Here is a 25,294-nt window from a genome sequence, read left to right on the forward strand (position 1 = left end):
CAGGTGCCCACCACCACGCCTGGCTAATTTTTGTATTTTTAGTGGAGACGGGGTTTCACCATGTTGGCCAGGCTGGTCTTGAACTCCTGACCTCATGATCCGCCCGCCTTGGCCTCCCAAAGTGCTGGGATTACAGGCATGAGCCACCACACCCAGCCTATCCTTTTGTTTAAAAAATTAATCCCCCTGATTAAGGATAATACTGGCTTCTTCATTTCTAGTCACACATTCTTTGAAAGCTATTTCTTTTTTAAATAAGATAAGATTTAAATAAAAAGGTATGAGTAGTTGATAGCTTTTTTTTTTTTTTTTTTTGGTTTCAAAGTTTTTCTAGCAGATCTTAAATTATTATGAATTGTCATAATTTTACACACTGGGATAGGTAAAGTAGCCCAATTAGAAAGAAAACAGCAGGACAACTGAATAAAAGCTCAACTAATTTAAAGAGGATGCATGATTTTTATCAATCCTCTCCTAAAGGTATCTGGTGGGATTGACCTGAACTTCAGTTCTAACCCACAGATGTTGGAGACTGGGACAGAGGGAACAACTGCTAACAGTAGAAATGGAGTTTGAGGCACTCTGTTTAACCTGACTTAAGCAAAATCAAGGCATAGAATGTCTCTGGTTGATAAAAGGCAGACTGAAGTCTTCAAGAGCAGGCAAAACATCTTAACCATCTTTGGATCTTTGTATCCTTAGATGTTCAAAAAACGTTTGTTAATGTCAACATCAAAGCAATTTCAACTTCTACTCTACCACTATATATATGTACTACTGTTATGCATTATGCCTTAGAATCAGTGAATCAGTATTTGGGAGCTTTTTTTTTAAAGTATAAAAATAACAGATGGTATTTACAAGTGTGACATAATTCTAAGAGTTTTGTGAATATTCCAAATTAGTTGCTATGATTCTTAGCCCTCTTTCCCATAGTTAACAAATTGTATCATAATGCTGTTGGATAAAAGTAAGATTAGTTGAGCTCAAATTTTCAATCTGTTTTAATTTAGTTACGAAAATATTTGCAAACATTTTTTTTTAGCTTTTACTAGTAATGTTTAATGTAACATATTAATGTGCTAATAACCTTTTTGTAACTTCCAAGTCCTCTTACTCGTGTATTATTTGAGGCATTAGACCTTTTCTACTTGAGAAAATAAATTATGATCCTACTCATTTTAAAATTTTAGAGTAGAACTTTAAGTTCATATTTATTTTCTTTGATTTTGTATTTCACCTCTTTAAAGTAGAATGTACCTTTGCCTTGCACCTTGAGCAGTATAGGATTTCTGTAATAACCACACAATTTTCATTAATTATTTAAGTTCATTAGTTGCATTAATAATACATTATCATAAAAAAGACCTATCAACAGGGTAAGCCAGCTCTAAATATAATTTTTATTTTGAGCCCTTAAGAGTAATTGTAGTTGTTGCGATGATTGGAATCCCAATATATTGATCTTCAATGGACGCCATCTTTTTCTATTTTATTTAAAGGCTGTTTTGATAGTTCTTAGCAAACTGTCCTGATTTGCAGTGACAACTAGATTCTAGATCTTCTTAGTCTTCCTCAACCAAAGTCCATTCCTAGAATGGTATCTGCAGGAGAATTACAGCAACTATACTGAAACATTGATGTTGTGTGCATCTTGCTATTTTTATATGTTAGTTGATACTCTTGGTCAAAATTTCAGAGCTAGAAGGAACCCTGGGGTCCACAGAAGTGAACACAAATCTATTTGATTTCCTTGAAGCGTTTTTGACCCCCTTAAAAGCTGTTGGATCCAGGTGGAAGAAAGACAGTAAGAGAGTGGCTCTTTAATACAAGATTAGCATGTTTATAGTACTTAAACGTGCAATGGGGGAAGGGCTAGAGGAAGGGGACCATATGCACCCTTTAAAGAATCTCTTGAGCAGAGGATATTTCTGAGAAGCATGGATTCTCAAAGTAAGAACAGTAGATCTAGTCTTCACCTTTCGTTTCTCAAATGCAGAAACATAGGCTGAGAAAGTTGAGATGATTTGCCTAAACCTACATAGCTTGCCTTTTAACTTTTATTGAAGTCATAAAATGTCTCCTTTGAATTTGAAGAATCCAAGGATGCACTGTGGAAGTTACAACTAATGTAACTTCGTAGTGCATCTAAAGGTTACATAGGAAAAAAATGCCACATTGTGTTCTGTGTAGCATAGTTACTGATGGCACCACCAAATTGGTGACACTCAAAGATACTCATTGAGAAGAGCTTGACAGCATCTGTATTTTAGCCATTCTATAAAGATGGAGCATGGATATGGGCCTTGTGCTAGTGAAACTGACATTCTGGCAGGGGACAGGCAGTAAACTAGTAAACAAAAAATACCCAGATATTGGTAAGTTATCGTGCCGATAACTAAAATAAGATATTGTGATAGCAAGTTACATTAGGTAGCCAATGGAGGTCCCTTGAAGTGTGGTGGCACTTAAGTTGATATCTGTTGACCAGAAAGTCTTCCAAACAGGGTTCAGCGAATTTAGCTTTCTAGGCAAGGAGAATAGCTGTGTAGAAGCCTTGAGGCAAATATAGGGTTGTATATTTAAGGAATGGAAGGTCAGTATGGCTGGAGAATTAGTGGATGAGGAAGAAAATGGTAACAGATGAGGTAGGACCCAGATAATAGGACTTCGAAAGCCAGGTAAATGTTTGGAGTTTATTCTTGGTGTGATTGGAAGCCGTTGAAGATTTTTAAACAGGAAGGAGACATGATCTGATTTACATTTTTAAAGTCCACCCTACTTATCAAGGATGGAATATAGGAAAGCAGGAGTGGAAACAGGGAAACCAATTAGGAAGCTGCTGTCATAGTTTGGCAAGGTTTGGGTTATTGTTAGTAGTAGCTATAGATAAAGGGGAGCCCATGTGGGATTCATTCTTGGGTTGGAGTTTAGAGAGCTTACTGATAGATTGGAGGGGAGGGAGAACAACAAATCAAGGGTTATTCTGGGTTTTTATCTTGAGAAACTGGATGGTGTCTTTACCAAGATGGGGAACAGTTGAGGTCAGGCTTCGATGACCTGATGTCCGAGACTTGGTCTCCTTAACAGGGAGATTTGCTGGAAGACTTAGGGCAAGTATCTTGACTTCTTTAAAAAAACTTACCCCATTGGTAAGGTAAAATGAGGGCTGTACACTGGAAATTCTTTTCAAGTCTCTTCTATTTTTAGCATTTTTGAGCTGGGGATTGATTTTAATGTAGGATATTCTGTGGAAATACAAGAGCAGGCTTTATCAAGGGGAGACAGGATGGGCAAACAAGCCCTGATGGGAGACCAGGACTGCCAGTGTTTTCTAAGCTTCCTGTGTCGTCACCAGTCCACAGAAGTGAACACAAATCTATTTGATTTCCTTGAAGCATTTTTGACCCCCTTAAAAGCTGTTGGATCCATGTGGAAGAAAGACAATGAGAGAGTGGCTCTTTAGTACAAGATAAGCATGTTTATAGTATTTAATTTAACCAATATTTATCATATGCTTACTAAGTGTTGGATGAGACCTGAAAGTCAGTTCTGGGCTCTGTTAAATTAAGGTAACTTTTTTTTTTTTTTTTAATAGCAAAAGCAGACATGTGTCAATTTAAATTCTACATCTATGTATTTGGTAAGCGGAGGCCTAAATAACACTGTTAATATTTGGGATTTAAAATCAAAAAGAGTTCATCGATCTCTTAAGGTAAGCAATTAAAAAAAAATCTCCACGAAAAAATGGATATCTTAATGCATTCAGAGTACTTACCAAGCTTTTATTTTTGAGCTTTTATGATACAAATAAGAGGCTTCAGAATTGAACTAAGATTTGTTAGGAAAAATAAAGGTGCTATTTAGCCAAAAACTTGTTTTTATGTCTTTTTTCTTACATGTATAGCATTAATGCATATGATCAACGTTTAAAACTTTTTTCTTGTTTTTTCATTTAGTTCTACTCTTATTTGAATGGACCACTTCACTCATTTTTTTCTAAACTATGGTTTGTGGTCATCAGGGATCTTTCCTTAGGGCAAGTTGGAAAAAATGAGTTGTTTTGTGATGATAGTATTCAATATAGTAATCAGAGTTGGGGGGTCAGCTTTTTAGTTACGTAGTATATTTGGCTGCTCTTGTTTGTGTTTTTTTTTTGTGTGTATGTGTTTGTATTTTTAACTTGGTAATATTTTGTAAACCAATTTACTATTTACAATTAATATTTCTTTAATAATTAGCTTTTTGTAGTTTCAGAAAATAAAAATATTCAGCACAAGAAAGTCTATGGTTTTTTTGGAATTCTACTTTTCATTATATTGTCTTTTTAATATTTAGAAGTTGATCTTAAAATTAATTTTTGTCTTAAAGTTTTAAGACAAAAAATATAAACAAATTTGTATCTACACACATACACAGAGGAAGAACTTTCTTTAACCCATCACCCATGTAAGCTTCACTTACCCCATCCCTGCATGGCAAAATTTGATGAATTTTTCCATTTTTAGCTTTCCCAATTACTCTGGATGGTTTTCTGTCTTTTCGGTGTGAAATTTGTAATGTTTAGCTCCCTCATTCATTCTGTTAATGAATATTTTGACTACTTGTGATAGTGGGAAATCTAATCTTTTACCTTTGGATCTCTACAGTCCTCTCCCTGGTGATTAACACAATTTCTAGCACTTGGTAGGTTCTTAGTAAATGTTTGCTGAATGACTTATTCTCCACAGTTGAAATTAGGAAGACACCTGCCTCTTTATAAAGTCATAGAAATTACATTGGACCCCATGTTCTTAATTTCCCAAATGGGAATGATACCCAAAAATGTCTGCTCTTCCTTTTTTCTTTTCATCAAACATTTTTTCCTCAAGATAGCAAGTGTTCTTTGGTTTTAGGAAAGGAATAATAGGTAAAGAAATCTCTGAAAATACTTGAAGGACCACTTGAAAAAGTTGTAATAAATGGAATATCATAGCTATTATTCTTGCTATTACATAAATATTATTAGATACAGGGCTTAGTTTATTGAGATATGGCATCTTCCTGTTAACAACTCTTCTCCCAGTTTTGGTCACCTTTCTCTGCTCCTGCTAGACATCTCTAATTTGATGTTGGAAAACATAGTCCTTGTGAACTCTGTTTAAAACCTGAAAGTTTTACCTCCTCAAAGTGTATTCCTAATTGGATTTGAGAGGCAGCCTGGTATAGTGGAAGGGAGAGAGGCTTTGGAGTTTGACATGGAATTGAATCCTGGCCCTGTCACTTAGCAGTTATGTGAGCTTGCACAGGTTTCTTAACCTCTCAGTGTCTCATGTACTTCGTTTATAAAATGGGCAAAATGACCTTGCCCCTCAGGCTTTTCTAAGCATTAAATAATATATAAAGCTCCCAGCACTAGTAGGTTCTCAGCAAATGGAAGCAGCTTCTGTTATGTCACAGATGCCTTGCTCACTTGTTTTTCCCACTCCGTTTTGCAATATCTGGTTTCTTTCCCCTTCCCATGATTTTTCTCTTTTCTTTAAGGTTGAAGTCCAGCTTTGTGTCTTCCATAAAGCTTCCTCTGCCAACTTCATTCACAATAGCTCTTTCTCTTTCCTCTGACACTTTGCCTCCATCATTCATTTAACATATTCTCTGCCATTTTCATGTTAAAGCAGAAACTCAAAATAGCCAACTTGCAATACCTGTTATTTGTCAGAGGAAGTGAATTCTTTAAGGAAGATATAATGCCATGTAGAAAATTACCTGTCCATAATCTCTCTCTCTCTCTCGTAAAGTGCCTGGACCATTTTTATCATTATTGAAAATAATTCTCTGTATATTTGAGGAAAATGTTAAAGCAAATATTAGATTGATAAATACATAATGTATCGTATTTGTAGAAACATGAAAGTGGGCTGTTCGAGGATTATGGGGCAGTGTACTTACTTTCATTTCTCTCTTTCAGGATCATAAAGATCAAGTAACTTGTGTAACATACAATTGGAATGATTGCTACATTGCTTCTGGATCTCTTAGTGGTGAAATTATTTTACACAGTGTAACCACTAATTTATCTAGTACTCCTTTTGGCCATGGTAGTAACCAGGTACAGTATGAGTTTATTCAGAGTAAAATTGGTGAGATAGACTTTGAATTGTATCTTACATAAGACTGTGAATTTAAGTTTTTGAAATGCTTGATTGAAAAACTTTAGCTATTTTTAAATGGTAGTGTTTTAAAATATTCAGATAGCAAGCTAATTCATACTAGATTATGGTGCTTATATAAATTTGATTGTGTAATCAAATAGTCACATCCTTCTAGACTATAACTATATATGGCATAATAAAATACAAATAGTTGTTAATAGGTTAAATGTAAAAAAACGGATATTAATCTTTCTACAGCATTACTGTTGGAGAAATGTGTCACATAGCTCAGACTTTGTCACCTGCAAGACAGATACACTCATAAGTACTGTTTTGTGGACATGGAATGATTGAGTGTGTTTAGGCAGAGAGTAATTTAAGTTTTGTATTTTTGTTTTTGTAAGTATATGATAAAGTATCGAAGCTTATATATTTCTTACAAGAGTGTTTTGGGAAACTTTTTAAAAGGAAAATAAGTCAATTTTTTTCCTCTATAAAAAATGTTCAAAAGAATAAATTCAGTTTTTCAAGGAACCTAACTCTTGGTTAACTTTCCATAAAATTCGCCATAGAAATTTCCCATGAGGTGCAAGTTCTTTTAATTTTTACTTAATTATAATCTCTTTGGCCATAACTATTATCAGATAAAATATAGGAGATCTTCACTTTTGGGAGGTAGTTTTTTAAATTATTACTTGAATAGTATTTAGTGCTTAAAAAATTTAGTGGCTATGAAAAGTATACAGGAAAAAGTCTTTTTTAACTTTCATATATATTGGGGAATAATACAGATATATAAATGGTATTATGAGTAAGTGATATAAAACAGTCTTATGGTGATTCAGAACAGCTGAGAGAAGACTATCTGGGAATAAAATAGGGAAAATTGAAAGGGTTGGGGAGTTTCAACTACGTCTAAGGCTTATTGATTTTGTTTTTACTATGACAGTATAAACTGGCCTCTTTGCCAATTATTTATTTCTAACTTGTATTAGGATTACTCTTTTTTTGCTTGTTTGTTTTTTTGAGATGGAGTCTCACTCAGCTGCCCAGGCTGGAGTGCAGTGGTGCAATCTCAGCTCACTGCAACCACTATCTCCCAGGTTCAAGCGATTCTCTTGTCTCAGTCTCCCAAGTAAGTGGGATCACAGGCACCCACCATCATGCCCAGCTAATTTTTGTATTTTAGTAGAGATGGGGTTTCACCATGTTGGCCAGGCTGGTCTTGGACTCCTGACCTCAGGTGATCCACCTCCCTCGGCCTCCCAAAGTGCTAGGATTACAGGTGTGAGCCACCGCACCCGGCCAGGGTTAGTCTTTTTTACGTGTCCACATTATTGGTGGAATCATGGCCTGTTTCTTTGTCCTCAGTCTATTTTCTAGTTTCTTGCCTTACATGGAGAAGATATATAATAAGTACTTGAATGTATGAATAGTTTTAGAGATGACAAAGATTTTGTTAGGCAAATATAAACCTTTAGAAGAGGGATTTTTTTTTCTTTCTTAGGGACAGAGTCTTACTCTATTGCCCACGCTGGAGTGCAGGGGAATGATCATGGCTCACTGCAGCCCCAACTACTGGGCTCAAGCGGGAGCCTGGTTAAATTTTTTTTTTTTTTTAAATATTAGAGACAGGGTCTCAGTATGTTGTCCAGGCAGGTCTTTAACTCCTGGCCTCAAGTGATCCTCCTGCCTCAGTCTCCCAAAGTGCTGGGATTACAGGCATGAGCCACCACACCCAGCTGGGAGAGGGATGTTTTATATGGAGGAAATCACATTAACAAAAATAAGGAGAAAGAAAATTGCATGGGCTTTATATAGGACCAATGTGAGAAAAGATTGGAAAAGGGTAAATGTGAATATAGTATTGATGTAAGACTGAATGTCACACAAAAGACTTGTTTTGGAAGGTATTTAGGGAAACTAATAGAGTTTTTAATTAGTTGAATGTCAGAATCGTAGAATCCTTGAACATTAAAAATAGCCTTTAGAGGTAATCTCGCTTTCTGCATTTTATGGATGAAAATAAATGATTTGCCAAAGGGATGCTCTTTAGAATGTGCTAATATTGTCATAAAAGCAGGAACTTATATTTTGTTTTGGTGATTTCTTTTTTATTTATATTTTGATAAAGGAGAGACATAAAGTCTAAGGCTATAAACTTTGGAACTATTGTGAAAAAATCATTAATGTTCAAATATCTTTTTTAAGGACGTAGAGTAACTTTCTTTTTTGTGTGTGTTAGAAGCGTGACAAATTTATAAATTTTGGACTGACTTTTCAATACCATAAAAATTAGGCCAGATACTACTATGTATATTCTTATACTTCAATTTTTATGTTTATTGTATCTTGCTAGAGAGTTTTCTTATTAAAATCAGACATGAAGGAATATTCCTGAAAACATTAGGTTTGACTATACCTTTTGGCCTAATTTGGTGTAAAAGATTTAAATTTTTTAAAACAATTGAGGTGTAACTTATAATAAAGTGCAGTGCATATATCTTAAGTGTACAGCTTGTTGAATTTTTATGTATACGTAAATACATTGGTGTAACTACTAACAAAATCAAGATATAGAACATTGCCAGCACACCAGAGGACCTGATTTTGCCTTTTCCAGTCACTATCTCATATTTTATAAAAGGAATCATGTGGGTCAGATGTGGTGGCTACCTGTAATCTCAGCACTTTGGGAGGCTGAGGCAGGCAGATCGCTTGAGCCCAGGAGTTCAAGACCACCTTGGGCAATGTGGCAAAACCTCATCTCTATTAAAAATATAAAGAAATTCACCAGGCATGATGGTGCATGCCAGTAGTCCCAGCTGCTTGGGAGGCTGAGGCAGGATGATCACTTGAGCCTGGGAGATTGAGGCTGCAGTGAGTTCTGATTGTGCTGCTGCACTCCAGCCTGAGTGAGTGACAGAGTGAGACCCTGTCTCAAAAGAAAAAAAAAACAAGGAATCATATGTGTCTGGTTTCTTTTAGTCATCATTACATTTGTTTTGTTGCATGGAATAGTAGTTCATACTGTATTAATACTGTGTAGTGTTTCCTTATATGAATGGGCCACCATTTATCCATTCTATTGTTGATGAGCAGTGAATTGTCTTGTTTTAGCTGTTACAAGGTAGCTACTATGAATATTTTTGTACAAGTCTTTTTTTTAAGATATATGTTTTTATTTCTTTTGAGTAAATACTTAAGAGTGGAACTGCAGGATTGTAGCATAGGCATACAGTTTTACTTTATGAAAAATTGCCAAAACATTTTCTAAAGTGAAATCCAGCTGGCTGTGAGATCCAGTTGCTCCACATTTTTGCTAATACTTGGCATTATCTGCCTTATTTTTGCCACTTTGATGGTTATGTAGTGCTGTATCATGGTGGTTTTAATTTGCATTTGTCCATGTTGAATGATGTTAAGTATATTTTTATATGCCTTTTGTGAAGTGACTGTTCAAGTCTGTTGCCCATTTTTATGTTGGGTTATTTGTGTTTTTAAAATTTATTTATAATTTCTTATGTATTGCGGGGAGATTCATTTTGGGGATATGCATGTTGCAAATATCTTCCTTCAGCCATGGCTTGCTGTTTTACTTCTTAATACCTGTGTATGTGTGTGTGTGTGTGTGTGTGTGTGTTTTAGTGAACGGAAGTTCTTAAATTTAATGAAGTTAAGTCTCATATGTCAGTCTTGTCTTTTATGTTTGTTGCTTTTTGTGTTCTCTTGAAGAATCTTGCCTGCACCAAGATTTTGAAGATACTATTCTGTGTTTTCTTTAGAAGCTTTGTTGTTTTATCTTTCTTATTTATGTTTGTTATGATCCATTTCAAGTTAATTTTTGTGTATTGTGTGAGAGAGGGTCCTACATTCCATATAGATATCTAATTGTACCATTGTTATTTATTACAAAGACCAACCTATCCCCACTGAATTACATTAATGCCTTCTTGAAAAACTGGTAACTGTATATGTTAGTTTGTAGTTGTTCTATTTTGTTCCATTGGTCTAGTTTGACTGTTACTAGTTTTGCTTATTGTAGCTTTATGGTAAATTGTGATATTTTTAACTTCACTTTGACTACTGTGGGCCTTTTGCATTTCTAGCTGAATTTTAGAATCAGCTTGCCCATTTCTAACAAAAAATCTGCTTCATTTTGATTAAGATTATATTGGATCTATGGACCAACTTAGGAACAACTACTGTCTTAACAATATTGATTCTTCCACAAACATGGTATAACTATCTGTTTATCTAAGCCTTTAATTTTTCTTAGCAGTGCTTTGTTTTTACTGTAGAAGGCTTGCATATCTTTTAGTAGATTTATTACCATGCATTTGATTTTTTGATGATACATTTTTAATTGCATTTTTCATTAAATTTTATTTTCCAATTCTTTGTGGCTTGTAGAGAGAAACACAGTTGATATTTGTCTTTTGTCATTTTATCCAAAAATTCTGCTAAATTCACTTAATAGTTTGGACAGTCTTGATTCTTTTGAAAGAATTTGTGATTTTTTTTTTTTTTTGCATTTACAGTTTATACACTATCGTGGTGTCATTTGTGAATAATAAGTTTTTATTTCTTATTCCCTAATCTTTATATATGTTATTACTTTTTCTTTATTGCATTGACTAGGCTCTCCAATCCAGTGTTGAATAGAAGTGATGATAGTGGACATCTTTATTTTGTCCCCAAATTCTGGAAGAAGCATTCACAGTTTACTACCAAGCATGATAGTAATTGTAAGGTTTGTTTTGTAGATATCCTTTATCTTATTAGGGTGCTGTATATTGTGGGCAAATTTTACTATTTATGTAGGAAGTTTTACATCATTTAGCTCCTATAATACATATTTATTCATCCTAGATGAAAGTAGCAATAAGCAATAAATATACAGTTAACCAAACAGAATATTGAGTGCTGTGAAAGCAATAAACTACAGAGTTCCAAGGGAACCTAAAGGAGAGACACGTAAGCCATTTGGGAAAAATGGAAAAGCATTTTAAAGGAAATGATGTCTCAGTGGCAGCCTGAGGAAAAGTCCAAGTTATTCATACTTGGGTTTTTGGGGAGGGACCAGAGAATGTGATGAGAGGATTTGGAGAGCATTGTAAGCAGAGGTTATCACAGCATAGAATGCTTACCACCATTTATTGTGTTTCAGCACTGTGATCATTGCATTGAATTACATTGTCTCATTTAATCTTTGCTACTAACTTGTATATGTTCTCATTTTACAAATGAGAAAACAGATTCCAGGACTTTCAGATCATACAACTGTTAATTGACTATTTTACGTATCAGCTCTTCAGAAGTGGTAGCATTTTCTTTTGTATATCTAGCTCAGGAGCAGCTGAATATATACGGGTTTGAGGATGAAAAGCTTCTGGAAACTTTACACTATTTTATTGTCTCTTTGTGCAGGAGTCCAACATGTACCTATACCTCTTCCTCACACAAGTATCTTTTAAAATTCTACGTGATAGGTTGCTGTATTGTTAATTTTGAAAGGATTTTCATTGATACTTTGCACAGGGAACTGAATTAAATATATCTTTTAGTTTAGGAAAACAGTAAAGCTCAAAGCTTATCTCTTATCTAAGGTCAGATAAACTAGAACTTGAGATCTTCATGGGCCTGCTGCCTCCTGCTTGGGCATTCTGCATCTCTGTAGGATCTTCTGATATAGCTTTATGTGGTAAGTCCCACATTTATTTGGAGAGCACTAGGAGTAAAGCACCTTAGCTAGCTGAGTGAACTTGAACAAGTTACTTAACTCTCAAGCCTCCTTTTCCTTATCTGTCAAGTGAGAATAGTATACTTTCAATGGGAATTTTTTTTTTTTTTTGATGGCTAAATGAGATGGTGAGTGTGTTTATCACATTGCCTACCGTTTGGTAAGAGGTCAGTGAATGTTAGCTGTTATTGTGAGCTTTTAATGAATACCAATCCATTAAAATACCTTTTGTGATTTACTTCTCTAAAATGGTTTGAACATCTTTAGATTTAATGTGTTCCCTCCAAACCCAGTTGCAACTTGACCCCAGTGATCATATTTTGTGTTTTAGACTGATTTAAAAATGAGAGCATTAAAGAGGGTGAAAATTTGACTAGAGTCTGTTGGTTTTTTTCCCCTTTCCCTGGAACAAATGGTTATATTTGTTTTGTGTACCATTTTATTTCGTTTTTCTTCAGTAAGTTATACCATTAAAACAGAATACATGGGCTAGGAAATGCAAGTTGGCTTCTGCTGGTAAGGATGCAGTCCCAGTTTTCTTAGTGAGGAAAGACAGTTTTCATGATTTTACATACTTATGTTTTGCTTTTATGGGCAGCGTAATTTAAACCTTTGGAATGTTTTTTTTTTTTTCAAATTAGTTTTTTTCCTGCAAGCAGTACTGCCTGTTTTATCTGATTGTGGCCCAAAGCATCGAATTGCTACTTAATGTTTATTCATTAAAAAAACTTTTATTAAGATTTCTCAAAATTCAGTTCAGTTTAAAAATATTGTGGCCAGGCACAGTGGTTCACACCTAGAATCCCAGCACTTTGGGAGGCCAAGGCAGGCAGATCGCTTGAGCACAGGAGACCAGCCTGGGCAACATGGTGAAATGCCATTTCTACAAGAAATACAAAAATTAGCTAGGTGTGGTGGTGTGCGCCTATAGTCCTAGCTAATGAGGAGGCTGAGGTGAGAGGAAGGATTGAGCCTGGGAGGTTGAGGCTGCAGTGAGCCATGACTGTGCCACTGCACTCCAGCCTGGGTGACAGAGTGAAAAAAAAAAATTTTGTATGTGTATGTGTGTGTATAATATATATCATGTTCATTTAAACAATGTTCATAAAAATGTCAAATCTGTCAAAAAGTTGACATAATTGAATTCAGTCTGTTACTTAAGCCCAATTTCTTGTTGATCAATTTTACTTATTGAGAAAAATGGTAAATAGGGCACATCTATGATTAAATTAAAAATTTTTCTATTTTTGCTTCTATGAACGATCATGAATTTCAAATATTTAAAAATGATCAAATTAGTGTCTTCATGAAAGTGATAGGAATGCGGAATCTCACAGAATCTGCATCATGCTGAATTTTATATATTGAAATAAGATTTCCTGAGTATATTTAGAATCCAACTTCGAAATGTCTGAGCTGAATTAAAGTTATTAGCTTTATGTGGATCACAGTGTCTTTCTACAGGGGAAAAGAGCCTTGCTGCTTCTGCAGAACTCCTGGGCTGACAGACTACTTAGGTTATAATTGCATGTCACTCTTTGGCAAGTTCAACATCTTAGGCTCACAAATAGGTTAACTTGTGTTACCTTTCTCAAGCTGCAGCCTTTTCCAAAGCAATTACAAATGTCAATCTATTGCATGGATTCCTTAGATTAAAAAATGATCTTTAAATGTAGGTTTTCTGTGACATTTCAGTGTATGTTATTCAGTATATATTAAATCCATTTGCTTTTCCTAAATGAAATGTTTTATGTATAGATTTTGTAAGCATTAACAGTGTGCTTGAGTATGGAGATCTGGTAAATGTAAATATTAATTACATTTTTACAAATAATAGTTTTCTCAAGAATGAATCTATTCTAAATTGGTTTATTTCATTGACTGGTTATATTTATACCAGAATTGCAGCACTCAAAAACTTTGACTACAAAGACTTTTTATCTAGAAGTGGTCTTTTTTATGTTATATAGGAGCATTGGTGTAAAATGTTTATATGATGACGTTTCTTTGATTCTCTATATATTTCTGTAGTATTTGTATACACTTGACTAGCCTATATAATATGTTCTTGAGCAATCTTATAATTGACATGTAGGCATAAAATAAATGGAAAATCTGTATATTTCTTCTTAAAGACTTTTCTCCTTCTATTTTTCTCTTCTAAATTTTCTTCAGTGGAAAGCTATTTGAAAGATATTTTCTGACAGTGTTTCTATGTATAGCTCTGTCTTCTATCCATATAGTTATACTCATTCTGTTTGTCCAATCATGTTTTCTGCCTGTTCTCATTAGTGATCTACCCTGGGTATCCTCATATTATTAGTCTTCATAACCATAATTTTTAACGACTAGATGTATTTCATTATTCAATGCCATCATTTACCTAAACAATCTCAATTGTTTTATTTTCCAAATTTTTATAATAAAAATGAGCACATGTTAATATTGTTTTCATAAGTATGTATCTTCTGATTTTTGATTTTTTTCTTTGAGAGTACAAGTTCTCTTTCAACGTAATTTAGTAACAGGCTTACATTTTCTTTCAGGAGCTTGAGTGTTACTCTATTATCTTTGGTCTCAAATGTGTGATGTGATTTCATAGCTTTTGAAACCCTTTTAAGTCACTAGTTTTTTATTCCGAGGTTATTCAAAGGAATTTTTTTTTCTTTAAAGCCAAGTAATTTTTCTAGAATATATCTTGATGTTGGTCATTATGTATTGCTATTGTTAGGTACATAGTGTGTTTCTTTTTTTTTTTTTTGAGGCAGAGTTTCGCTCTGTCGCCCAGGCTGGAGTGCAGTGGCAGGGTCTCGGCTCACTGCAGGCTCCGCCTCCCGAGTTTACACCATTCTCCTGCCTCAGCCTCCCGAGTAGCTGGGACTACAGGCGCCTGCCACCACGCCTGGCTAATTTTTTGTAGTTTTTTTAATAGAGATGGGGGTTTCACCACATTGGCCAGGATGGTCTCGATCTCCTGACCTTGTGATCTGCCCGCCTCGGCCTCCCAAAGTGCTGGGATTACAGGTGTGAGCCACCACCCCCGGCCCATAATGTGTTTCTTAATATGTAGTTTCAGGTCTTTTTTTATTTTTGGAAATTTTTCTTAAATTATAATTTTTAGTATTCTTTTTCTCTCTTTGGATTTTTTGTTGTTGCATTTTCTTTGCTTATCTTCAGTGGTTTATCATTTTTTCTCAAGTGTTTTTAAACCTTTTTCTTATTTCTTTTTGATTTTTAAAAATTTCTTCCTTTTTAACCTGTCTTTAAGGTATTGTCTGTTGTGTTTATTCATTTTTGAATTCCTTCTAAATTAGCCTTCATTTTTGAAGAGATTTAAAAAATTTCTAATTCTTTCCCAAGTTCTGACATTTCTTTTCTGAGTTTTAAATTTATGTTTGTTTCGTAATGTCTTGTATTTTTTTTCTTTCTGATCATCTGTTGAGAATGTTTTTCTCCTTGTTCTCTTTGTTTTTGTAAGTTTGTGTGGGATATATCTGTGAAATTAGTTTTAGTTTCCCTGAACTTCTAGACAAAAGGAAGTCAAAGTGGCTTTTCTAACTTCACAGAGCTCCCTATTGTTTTCATATATATATATATATATACACACACACACACACACACACACACACACACACACATATATATATATTTTTTTTAATGAGTGCTTGCTTTCTGGGGTTCCCTGACTCTGCTCTACTTTTCCACCTGTCCGTGAACCTTTGTTGCCTTCAGCTCTGTTGCCTCCATCCTGTTCAGGTTTGCTTCCACTTCTAGCAGATCTCCTCAGTATGGGGCTCTGACCTGAGAGGGACGCACTTGGGCTGGTCAGTTTTGGAATTCTCTGGCTAAACTGCTCTTATCCTTCTGACCTTCCTGCAAACGTGTAGCACAGACCTGTTAATGAAGTGGATATTCTGGGTTTTGACTGAGGTTGTAAAATTGGCCACCATGCTTTTCTGTGAATACCTTTTGGCTGTTAAGGGCTGCTTCTGTTCTCAGATCTGTCACAGATTCCTTGCTATTTCCTTCTACTTCCTTCAGTACAGACACCAGTACCATGAAGGACTTATGGTTGTTAATTGACCTCTCAGCATGCGTTTGGGGGTTCATGGGGATACCTCATCATCTAGTTTGATGTTAATGTTGTCTGCGGCATTTTAGTTTTTGGTCATCTAGTTTATTATCTGTTGTAAAACACACACACACACACACACACACACACACACACACACACACACACACACACACTCACATGCTGTGTTGGGGATTTCTAAGACCAGATTTGGTCATTCTCTAGGAGAACTCACAGGATTCTGTATATAGTCATAGTCATGGCTACGATTTATTTTATAGTGAAAGAATACAAAGCAAAACCAGCAAAGAGAAAAGTGCATGGGGTGAAGGCCATAGGAAACCGGATGTTAGCTTCCAAGGGTCTTCTCCTAGAGTGGATGTGCTTAACCCCTTCCAGGATCAAATTGTGACAACATATATGAAATGTTGTCTACCAGGGAAGCTTGTTAGAGCCTCAGTGCCAAGGGTTTTTATTGGGGGGCTGGTTATATCTAGGAGCCCACTGCCTAGCACATACCAAAATTCCAAACTCCCAGAAGGAAATTAGGTGTTCAGCTGTGGTTCAGCCTTAAACCATATCTATCACAAATAAGTTTAGGCAGAGTGAGTGAGCCACTCTTATTATGAGTTAAGGCAGTGGGACCCCTTCCAAAACCCAAGTTCGCACATGCTAGCCAAGGACCAACCCTGAGTGTGGGACTTTTTAAAGATAGACAGTCTCAGGCCTGCTTTTCTACATACACATACACACACATACGTGCACACACACATGCATGCATACATACGCATGCATACACACACACGCACGCATGCACACGCACGCATGCACTCACAGTATTGATGGACATTCAGAAACTCTGCCACCACCATAACCAGTAACTTCTCAAGAGACCTCCCATTGAAAGGATTTTAAACAAAAGACAAATATGTTGAGATTTTTCAGGTTTGAAGATGTTAGTCACTGCAACAGAGTGGAGAATGGATAGTAAGCCACTGAGAATGGAAATGGGGTAACTGTGCAGTGGCTTAGGTGACAGATGATTTGTGCTTGAAATAAGGCCCTGGGAATCAAGAAGATAGGATGGAGTCAAAGGAACACTATGTATATTTATGGCCATATATATGTGTGTATGTTCATATGTACGTTAAGATGTTTGTATTAATTTCTTACTGCTTTATAGTGCCTAGTAAGAAGATGATGTGAATGTATGTTCTTATCTGTGCAAAGGGAAGGCTTTTCTAAGCATAAATATAAAGAAGTATAGTTATAAGTCACTGGCAACAGTTTGATAAATTTAAATATATAAAAATTTAAAACTTCTGACAAAAAGCAAGACAAAAATTCACAAAATTTAAATGAAATGGGGAAGGTATTTACAATGTATGAAAGCATTAATGTAAGAGCAGTTGCAAATTAGTATTTTAAAAATCTTCATAGACCAATAGAGAATAGGCAGAGTAGAATAATGAGCAGTTTGCAGATGAAAGACAAATAGTCATTTCATATTTCCAACTGAGAACCTTTAAGGCATGAACATCAATGAATTACAATTTTTTTCATAAATTAAAAGGATAGTAATCAGAGTACTTGCAAATCAGAAGTAACCCAAATGTCTAACATGATATTATTTAGGTAAATTAGTATACTCATGCATTCATATCTTAAACAGCTATTAAAATCATGTAGAAAACATTGACATGGCTGTTTATAATAAAGTATGATTCCAGGTTTTCTGTTGATACTCTGCTGAATACACAGAAACATACATACACACAGAAAAATACTTAAAGGATACACCCTCAAAATGTCAACCAGCTTTTCTCTGGGTGGTGGGATTATGGACGGTTTTTCTTCTTTGTGATCAAAAAAATTTTTTTCTATTAAATAATTATCTTAGTAGAGACTGACAAACTATAACCTATGGTCTAGCCAACTTATTTTTGTAAAGTTTATTGGAACACAGCCATGCTTTTCATCTATATATTGTCTGTAACTACTTTTAAATAAGTTTTCGAAACCTTCCCCCCACCTGTAGTGAGTGGTATGTTTTTTATATTTAGAAACAACTTCCCTCCTCCACAAACATGCAACATTCTTACACAATAATGTGTTATAAGAAAAAATAGCCTTGCTGCTTATACTGCTGGGATTTTTTCCCCCCCCATAAGCTTTTTGATTTAGTTCTTTTCTTATAAATAGTTTAGTCTGGAATAAGATAGGGACTTAATGACTTAAGTGCTGCTGATACTGAAATAAGTTAGTATTTATTTTAAATATAATTTGGAGGCCGGGTGCAGTGGCTCACACCTGTAATCCCAGCACTTTGGGAAGCTGAGGCAGGTGGAGTGCTTGAGTCCGGGAGTTTGAGACCAGCCTGGGCAAAATGGCAAAATCCTGTCTCTTTAAAAAAAAAAAAAATATATATATATATATATGTAAATACACACACACAAGTAAATATATTTTATATATAAATTATATATATATAATTTAGTAAATCATTGTTTTGTTTATCCAGGATTCTTAGCTAATATCTTAATGATATTCTAAAGAGAAGATTTAATAAATGTAGAAAGTTAAGAAATGAAATTCTGTTAGTATTATCACAGAAATAATTGGAGGCATTTAAAGAATTCAATGTGATTACTTAAGGGTCTTTTAAAAAATATGTAAAAGATGGTTGAATGGTGGGTACATAAGCAATGATGAGCAAGTAAGTTATGAACTTCTGGAAATGGTGATGGTTACTGTGTACCTGATTCTGTACAGAAATGCTATTTAATCCTCAAAATAATTGTGTCAGGAAAACAAGAGTGTTTTCTATTATGTAAATGAGAACCTGAGTTTTGGAGAGTTTCAGTAATTCACCTAAATCATACAGAGGTTTGCTGAGCGTCCGCTGAACTTAGGTTTATCTGAAAAGAACATTTATCATTATCTTTAGCCTTTTTTTTTTTTTAAATAGGCTGCCATGTAGGTCCCAAGAACTTGAAGTAAGATACAGAATTTAGGTTTTGTCTTGATCAAGAATATATTTTTAACTGGTTATCAAGTTGTGTTATAGACAGTGGTAAGCTCCTTGTTGCTTGATACATGCAAACAGATTCTGGATAACCATGTTTTAAGGATGTTTTAGGAAAATTCCTGCTGTTGCTAAGAGGTTAAACTTTATGAACTTCGAGAATCTACCAGGTCTGTGATTTTTATGGTGTTTTTAAAAATTCTACTTGTGTATTTGTCTAAATTTAGATCATGTGAAGGACCATAACTATATGAACTCCTAAAGTGCTGTAGAAATCTTTTTAGAAATCATGTTTTGCCTTATATTTTGATATGTTGTGTATGACTCTGTAATCATTAACATAATGCACTAAGTAGCTCTGTGTCTTTTATATAGTTAACATTCATGTAGTTTATTTTTTCTTGAATATAGACCAGAGAAAAGATTTAACTATTCAAGTGGATATACTTTTTCCCAACAAAAATAAAAACTATATAAACCCAACATTTTCTCTTTGTTCTTTAGTCATATGAAAATGAGCCAAATTTAATGAGTTAACATATTAATTGTCTTAACTTAGGTGCCAGGTGCCTAATACTCCTTTTTGTTTTTTTTCTTAGCATTTGGTTTCTGTATTTCTTAGACATTTTTTGTTGTTGTTGAGAGCTAATATATATTATTTGAGACATTTTAGAATTAAGTAGAATATAAATTCGTAGGGAAAAATTAGCTTAAATGTAAAGTACTTAATTCTTCGCCTAGTAAATGACAACATCAATACAAGTTTGACAGTAACATTTTAGTAAAAAAGAAAAGTAGATAAAATTCAGTTAGTTTTAATCTAAGATCAGTTTATTCAAACTAGATCTTTGTTTATTCTGGTCTATGGAAACTAGGAAGAGAGAATATCTCCACTACCTGCAGGGATTTGTGTTTAGAGAAAGGCCAGCATTGCCCTCAGGCTAATGGTTTTGAAACAATGCATATAGTCCATCCCCAGTTTAGAGTGTTGCCAGTTTTTCCTTTGTGGTTTAATTTTTTTTAAATTATGCTTCAAGTGTTGAATTGTCAGTGCATCAGATGCTCAGATTCAAACAAATGTATCAAAGTATCTAAAATATAGAAAACAAATACAAAATATTATTGCTTTTTTTTTCTCCCAGTATTCCCTTATACTTGTTCGTGATTTGACTGTGACTAGGCCTTTTATATATGGTGGATGTTCTAACCCTGATGAATTAATGTAGATAATCTCAATGTATTATATTTTTCCTCTGAAAGGGGAAGATTGAGGTAGCTATACTCCAAGATAATAAAATGACAAATATTAATAGACTATTGATTGGTATGTTTCAGGTATTGGTATGTCATCTTATGGTCTACTGAATGACACTGTGGTTGTCATGATTGAAATTTGTTACCCTTTCTTTTTTTTGTTTTTAAGACAGAGTTGGTTTTTGTTTGTTTGTTTGTTTTGTTTTGTTTTTAAGACAGAGTCTCACTCTGTCACCCAGGCTGGAGTACAATGGTGTGATCTTGGCTCACTGCAACCTTCGCCTCCTGGGTTCAAATGGTTCTCTTGCCTCAGCCTCCCAAGTAGCTGTAGTTACAGGTGCCTGTCACCATGCCCAGCTAATTTTTGTATTTTTAATGAAGATGGGGTTTTACTAGGTTGGCCAGGCTGGTCTCGAACTCCTGACCTCAGATAATCCACCTGCCTTGACCTCCCAAAGTGCTGGGATTACAGGCGTGAGCCACCACGCCTGGCTGAAACCTGTCACTCTTACACATCAGAGAAATCCTAAACCTCATGTGAATAGTGTGGTTGGCCATAATTTATATGGCTTATATGAAATGTCCTTATGAATGCTTATAATTACATAAAATTTATTCTTTCATTTTTATAGTCTGTTCGGCACTTGAAGTACTCCTTGTTTAAGAAATCACTACTAGGCAGTGTTTCGGATAATGGAATAGTAACTCTCTGGGATGTAAATAGTCAGAGTCCATACCATAACTTTGACAGTGTACACAAAGCTCCAGCGTCAGGCATCTGTTTTTCTCCTGTCAATGAATTGCTCTTTGTAACCATAGGCTTGGATAAAAGAATCATCCTCTATGACACTTCAAGTAAGAAGTAAGTGTGACGTGCTTATTTCTTAATTTAGTAACAAATAGCTATTATTCCATTAACAGGCATATTTGTGATTTGTATAGACCTCTGATTAATGTCCAGGGGTCCTAAAGTTTGTACAGTTGATGAATCTAGTAAGAAAGAATTTTCTTCTCATGCAGAAAAAAATAGATGGGTTGCAGGTAGTATTTAGAGTACTTCTGAAACGTGAACATAGATGACATCTTAATGATTTCACATTTTAATTTTAGCATCTTTTCCACAATATGATAAAATGCATATGTTTTTAACCCAAATGATTAATTTGCTTTAAAACTGATTAATTATCTAGAGGAAGGTTTAGAAACAATTGACATTTTGGGCTGGGTAATTCTTTGTTGTGAGGCGCTGTCCTGGATATTGTAGGATATTCATCAGCATCCCTGGCCTCTGCTTACTAAATACCAATGGCCTAAATGGTGTCCAGACATTGTCAGATGTCCCCTGGTAGCAACCAGGGACAACCTGGGAGCACCCACTTGAGAAATACTGATTATGTACTGGCGTACATAATCTTCTAAGCGTTTGGGCCCACTGTACCCTCTTCTTGTTAAATTTAGGTATGCTTAGTTAGCTAAAAACAAAAACAAAACCAAAAGAGTGCAAGAGTGATATAGTTGTATTCAAGATGCTTACCACTGTCTGTAGATCATGTGGAGTATGAATGTTACTACAAGGGAAGGTCCCACTGTCAGCCTTTATTATGATACTAGAATTTTTACTGTTAGGACTTATTTGCTGTCTTCTTTTATGGAACAATTTACTGAGAGCCCAGTAAGCCATTCTTCTCTTCTACTAGACACACCAGTAAAGAGCTCAGCTTCAGCAGATCACCATCCATATTTCTTTATTAGCTTCCTAAGGATCAAGCATGTGAACTGTGTTCCTCTTAGCTTTTTGGCTAAGACTGTACAACTAAGAACAAAGTAACAGCTGCTCCCCTGTGAAAGATCATAGTCCTCATGAGACCTAAGCAGGTCAATAAATGGAAAGTGGATACTTACGCTCTCCTCAACCCTGAGGCCAGAGCCCGTGTTTGTGGCGTAATAGACAGTTCTGCTACATTCGCTGTCAGAGTAATAATTAAAGAAATAGGTGCTGCGTCTATAAGATGCGGAATGTACCTATTGGAAGTGAATAGAAAAGTAAGGTGGAATGTTTAGCCGTTCTCTACATGCCATTTTATTAGAAATGTCTCTAAGTCAAATTCTGAGATTATGCTTTAAACAAATATTTGGGATATGTGTGCTCTTTGACCAGTTTGAAGTGTTAATAACTCTGGTTTTGGTATATAGTTACTTATATAAGCTAACATACCTGTACGCACTAACATATCTACACATACTTTGTTCTCTTTTCCAAAGGCTGGTGAAAACTTTAGTGGCTGACACTCCTCTAACTGCAGTAGATTTCATGCCTGATGGAGCCACTTTGGCTATTGGATCTTCCCGGGGGAAAATATATCAATATGATTTAAGAATGTTGAAATCGCCAGTTAAGACCATCAGTGCTCACAAGACATCTGTGCAGTGTATAGCATTTCAGTACTCCACTGTTCTTACTAAGGTGAGACATTTTCTTTTCAGCATTTTTTATTTTATTAAATAAATCTAACTCAGAATATGGAAATTATATGTGGTCAATTAAACAGTATAGTTTTGTTTCATAATTACATAATGATTTTACATGTAATATGTAATAATTTTAGTACAAAGCCATTTGATATTTAGTTTTAAAACTTTTTTTTTCTTCTTATATATCTCTCTTTTAAAAAGTATTTTAAATGACATTTTGATGTAGAGGGAAACTCAGATCCTCCAGCAAGCTTACGATTTGCAAGGAAAAAAAATACATTTTTTAATCTAACAGTGAATTTGTAAAATATTAATGTATATTATGAAACATTAGTAACCTGAGCTTTTAAATATTCCATTACATTTCAGTCAAGTTTAAATAAAGGCTGTTCAAATAAGCCCACAACAGTGAACAAACGAAGTGTTAATGTGAATGCTGCTAGTGGAGGAGTTCAGAATTCCGGAATTGTCAGAGAAGCACCGGCCACATCCATTGCCACAGTTCTACCGCAACCTATGACATCAGCTGTGGGGAAAGGAACAGTTGCTGTTCAGGAAAAAGCAGGTAAATGTTGCTTATACATTGTTGGAGGATTGGTTTTTTTTGTTTTTTGTTTTTTGTTTTTGGCTTGCATATAATTAGCACATTCTTCAAGAACCTAGAACTGAAATTTATTTGAGTACTTAGGTAAAATTAGTAGAAGTGAAAATCATTGAAGAAGTGAAAATAGTAACTCTGGCTATTAATTTCAAAAATGTTAAAAGGCCCTTATTGTTTAGCCAAACTTCTCTTATGAGAAATATTATCTTAAAAATGGAAGGAGGCTAACTCAGAAATTATTCATCCTTAATACTACTACAGACTGAATGGCTTTTCATTGTGTCTTCAGATTAACCAGTAGAAAATATGAAACTTTGACAGTGTCTTATGATTTGATCTCCTCATTAAATAAAAATAAATGAGAATGTTGCAATTTTTAATGATTTCTTCTTCTCTGATGTAATTGATGAAACAGTTCTGAAACAGGATTCGTTTAGACTTTATTGATGTGTTATATGATAAGCTTTCTCATACTTATTGTAGAAAATATTTCTTGCTCACAATAAAGAAAATATTCTGTAAATTCCTGAAAACCTTTTCATTTTTATTTTAAGAAATTATGCTATACTGTCAGCGTGCAACAAATACTTTAAAAAGTCTACATTGTATACTAGTATGTTTCCAAAATATTGTGCTCAGTAGAAATACATATATCCGTGTCTTTTAAATTTTTCAGGATAAATACTTGGGCAAAAATAATTATTGCTGTTTTCTTTAGCATGATTTTGCTATTTCCAAGTAGAAGCAAAACTTTAATTTGTTGATCTTGATAGTGTGGAGTAGTATTTTAAAGTAAGTATATTCACTATAAATTTCCTGTGAATATCTGTATCATCCTTATGTAAGAGCCATTATATATTAGAAAAATAATTAGGTTCTTATTTAGGAACTCCTGGAGACAAAGACAATTGATATCTACTTAAGGAAGAAATTATTTTTGAAATATAACTTTGAGTAATGTCTGCCAACATGTTGAATTAACAATATTATGAAAATTATCTTTTTTCAAAATTTTCAAAAATTAAAATAAAGATTCTCTCATTCCCTGTAAACTCTCTGAAGTCTCTCCATTATTCATTTAGTTTTATAATAAGGCTCTTGTTTAATAAAGACAGCATTACTTTGCAAATCAAAGACTTGGATCTTTCAGGGCCATGGATTAACGATAACTCTTGGTAGATTCCCAACATTTCTGGCAAAGTGAGTGCTCTGCCCCCAGAAAGTTAACAATGTTTGTGTATTAATTGTATTTTGAAATGATTGTCATCTTACAGAAAAGTTTTAAGAATAGTACAGACAACTCCTGAGCATTACGCTTTGGCAGATGCACTTTACAAATTTTGCCACATTTGCTTCATCATTCTCTTTCTCTTCCTCTCTCTGTCTCTCATTCTCTCTTTCTCTCACAAACACACATTTTTCTTTGCCTCTGAAACATTGAGAATAGTAGACTCAGTCTCAGATCTGTCACTTCCGGCCAGGATGCCTTTAGGCAATTTTCTTAACCTTTCTGGGTCTCATTTTTTTCCTGCACACATTTAAGATGACATTTAACATTTAGGGTTATTGTGAAAATCAGAGAAAATGTAGTGGAAGTAACTGGCACATGGCAGGCACTCAGTACAGTATGGTGTTGATACTATCATTGTGGTCATCATGATCATCACTATTATTATTTTAAGCTTTGTATAAAATTAAAGTTCAGAAAAAAATTCTATTGCTTCTGTTGAGGTTGTCCTGATTTAGTTATTTCAAATAACTTCTCTAAATTTGTTATCGGTACTTAGTTTTAGAAGGAAATCATCATTTAAGAAGAAAAGAATAAGACTTTAGCGCTGTTTTCAAATGATACCAATTCTGTTTCCTAAAGTTTCAGAGGCTGGAGTTATGCATGCAAACATGTTAAGGACCTAGAAAAAAGGAGAGGAAATTTCTTCTTTAAAACAACCGGACTCTTGCTATAGATACTCTTCAACAATAGTACAAATGATTTGGT

At 34.6% G+C, this 25,294-nt stretch overlaps 1 protein-coding gene across 3 annotated transcripts in view; it reads left to right on the plus strand.

Annotated features, from left to right (window-relative positions):
• Window positions 1-25,294, plus strand: part of NEDD1 (NEDD1 gamma-tubulin ring complex targeting factor) — a 71,384-nt gene that overhangs the window by 6,367 nt on the left and 39,723 nt on the right. For all 3 annotated transcript variants that reach the window (XR_009209053.1, XM_032170956.2, XM_058425536.1), the window contains 5 exons: window positions 3,599-3,715; window positions 5,948-6,088; window positions 20,858-21,087; window positions 22,488-22,689; window positions 23,067-23,262. Coding sequence is in view for 2 of the 3 variants with exons in the window: in XM_032170956.2 (XP_032026847.1) it covers window positions 3,599-3,715; window positions 5,948-6,088; window positions 20,858-21,087; window positions 22,488-22,689; window positions 23,067-23,262 (886 nt within the window). In the remaining variant the exon portion in view is untranslated. The remainder of the gene's footprint in view (window positions 1-3,598; window positions 3,716-5,947; window positions 6,089-20,857; window positions 21,088-22,487; window positions 22,690-23,066; window positions 23,263-25,294) is intronic.

This window comes from Hylobates moloch, unplaced genomic scaffold (genome assembly GCF_009828535.3).
Source record: "Hylobates moloch isolate HMO894 unplaced genomic scaffold, HMol_V3 SCAFFOLD_12, whole genome shotgun sequence".
Taxonomy (NCBI): Eukaryota; Metazoa; Chordata; class Mammalia; order Primates; family Hylobatidae; genus Hylobates; species Hylobates moloch.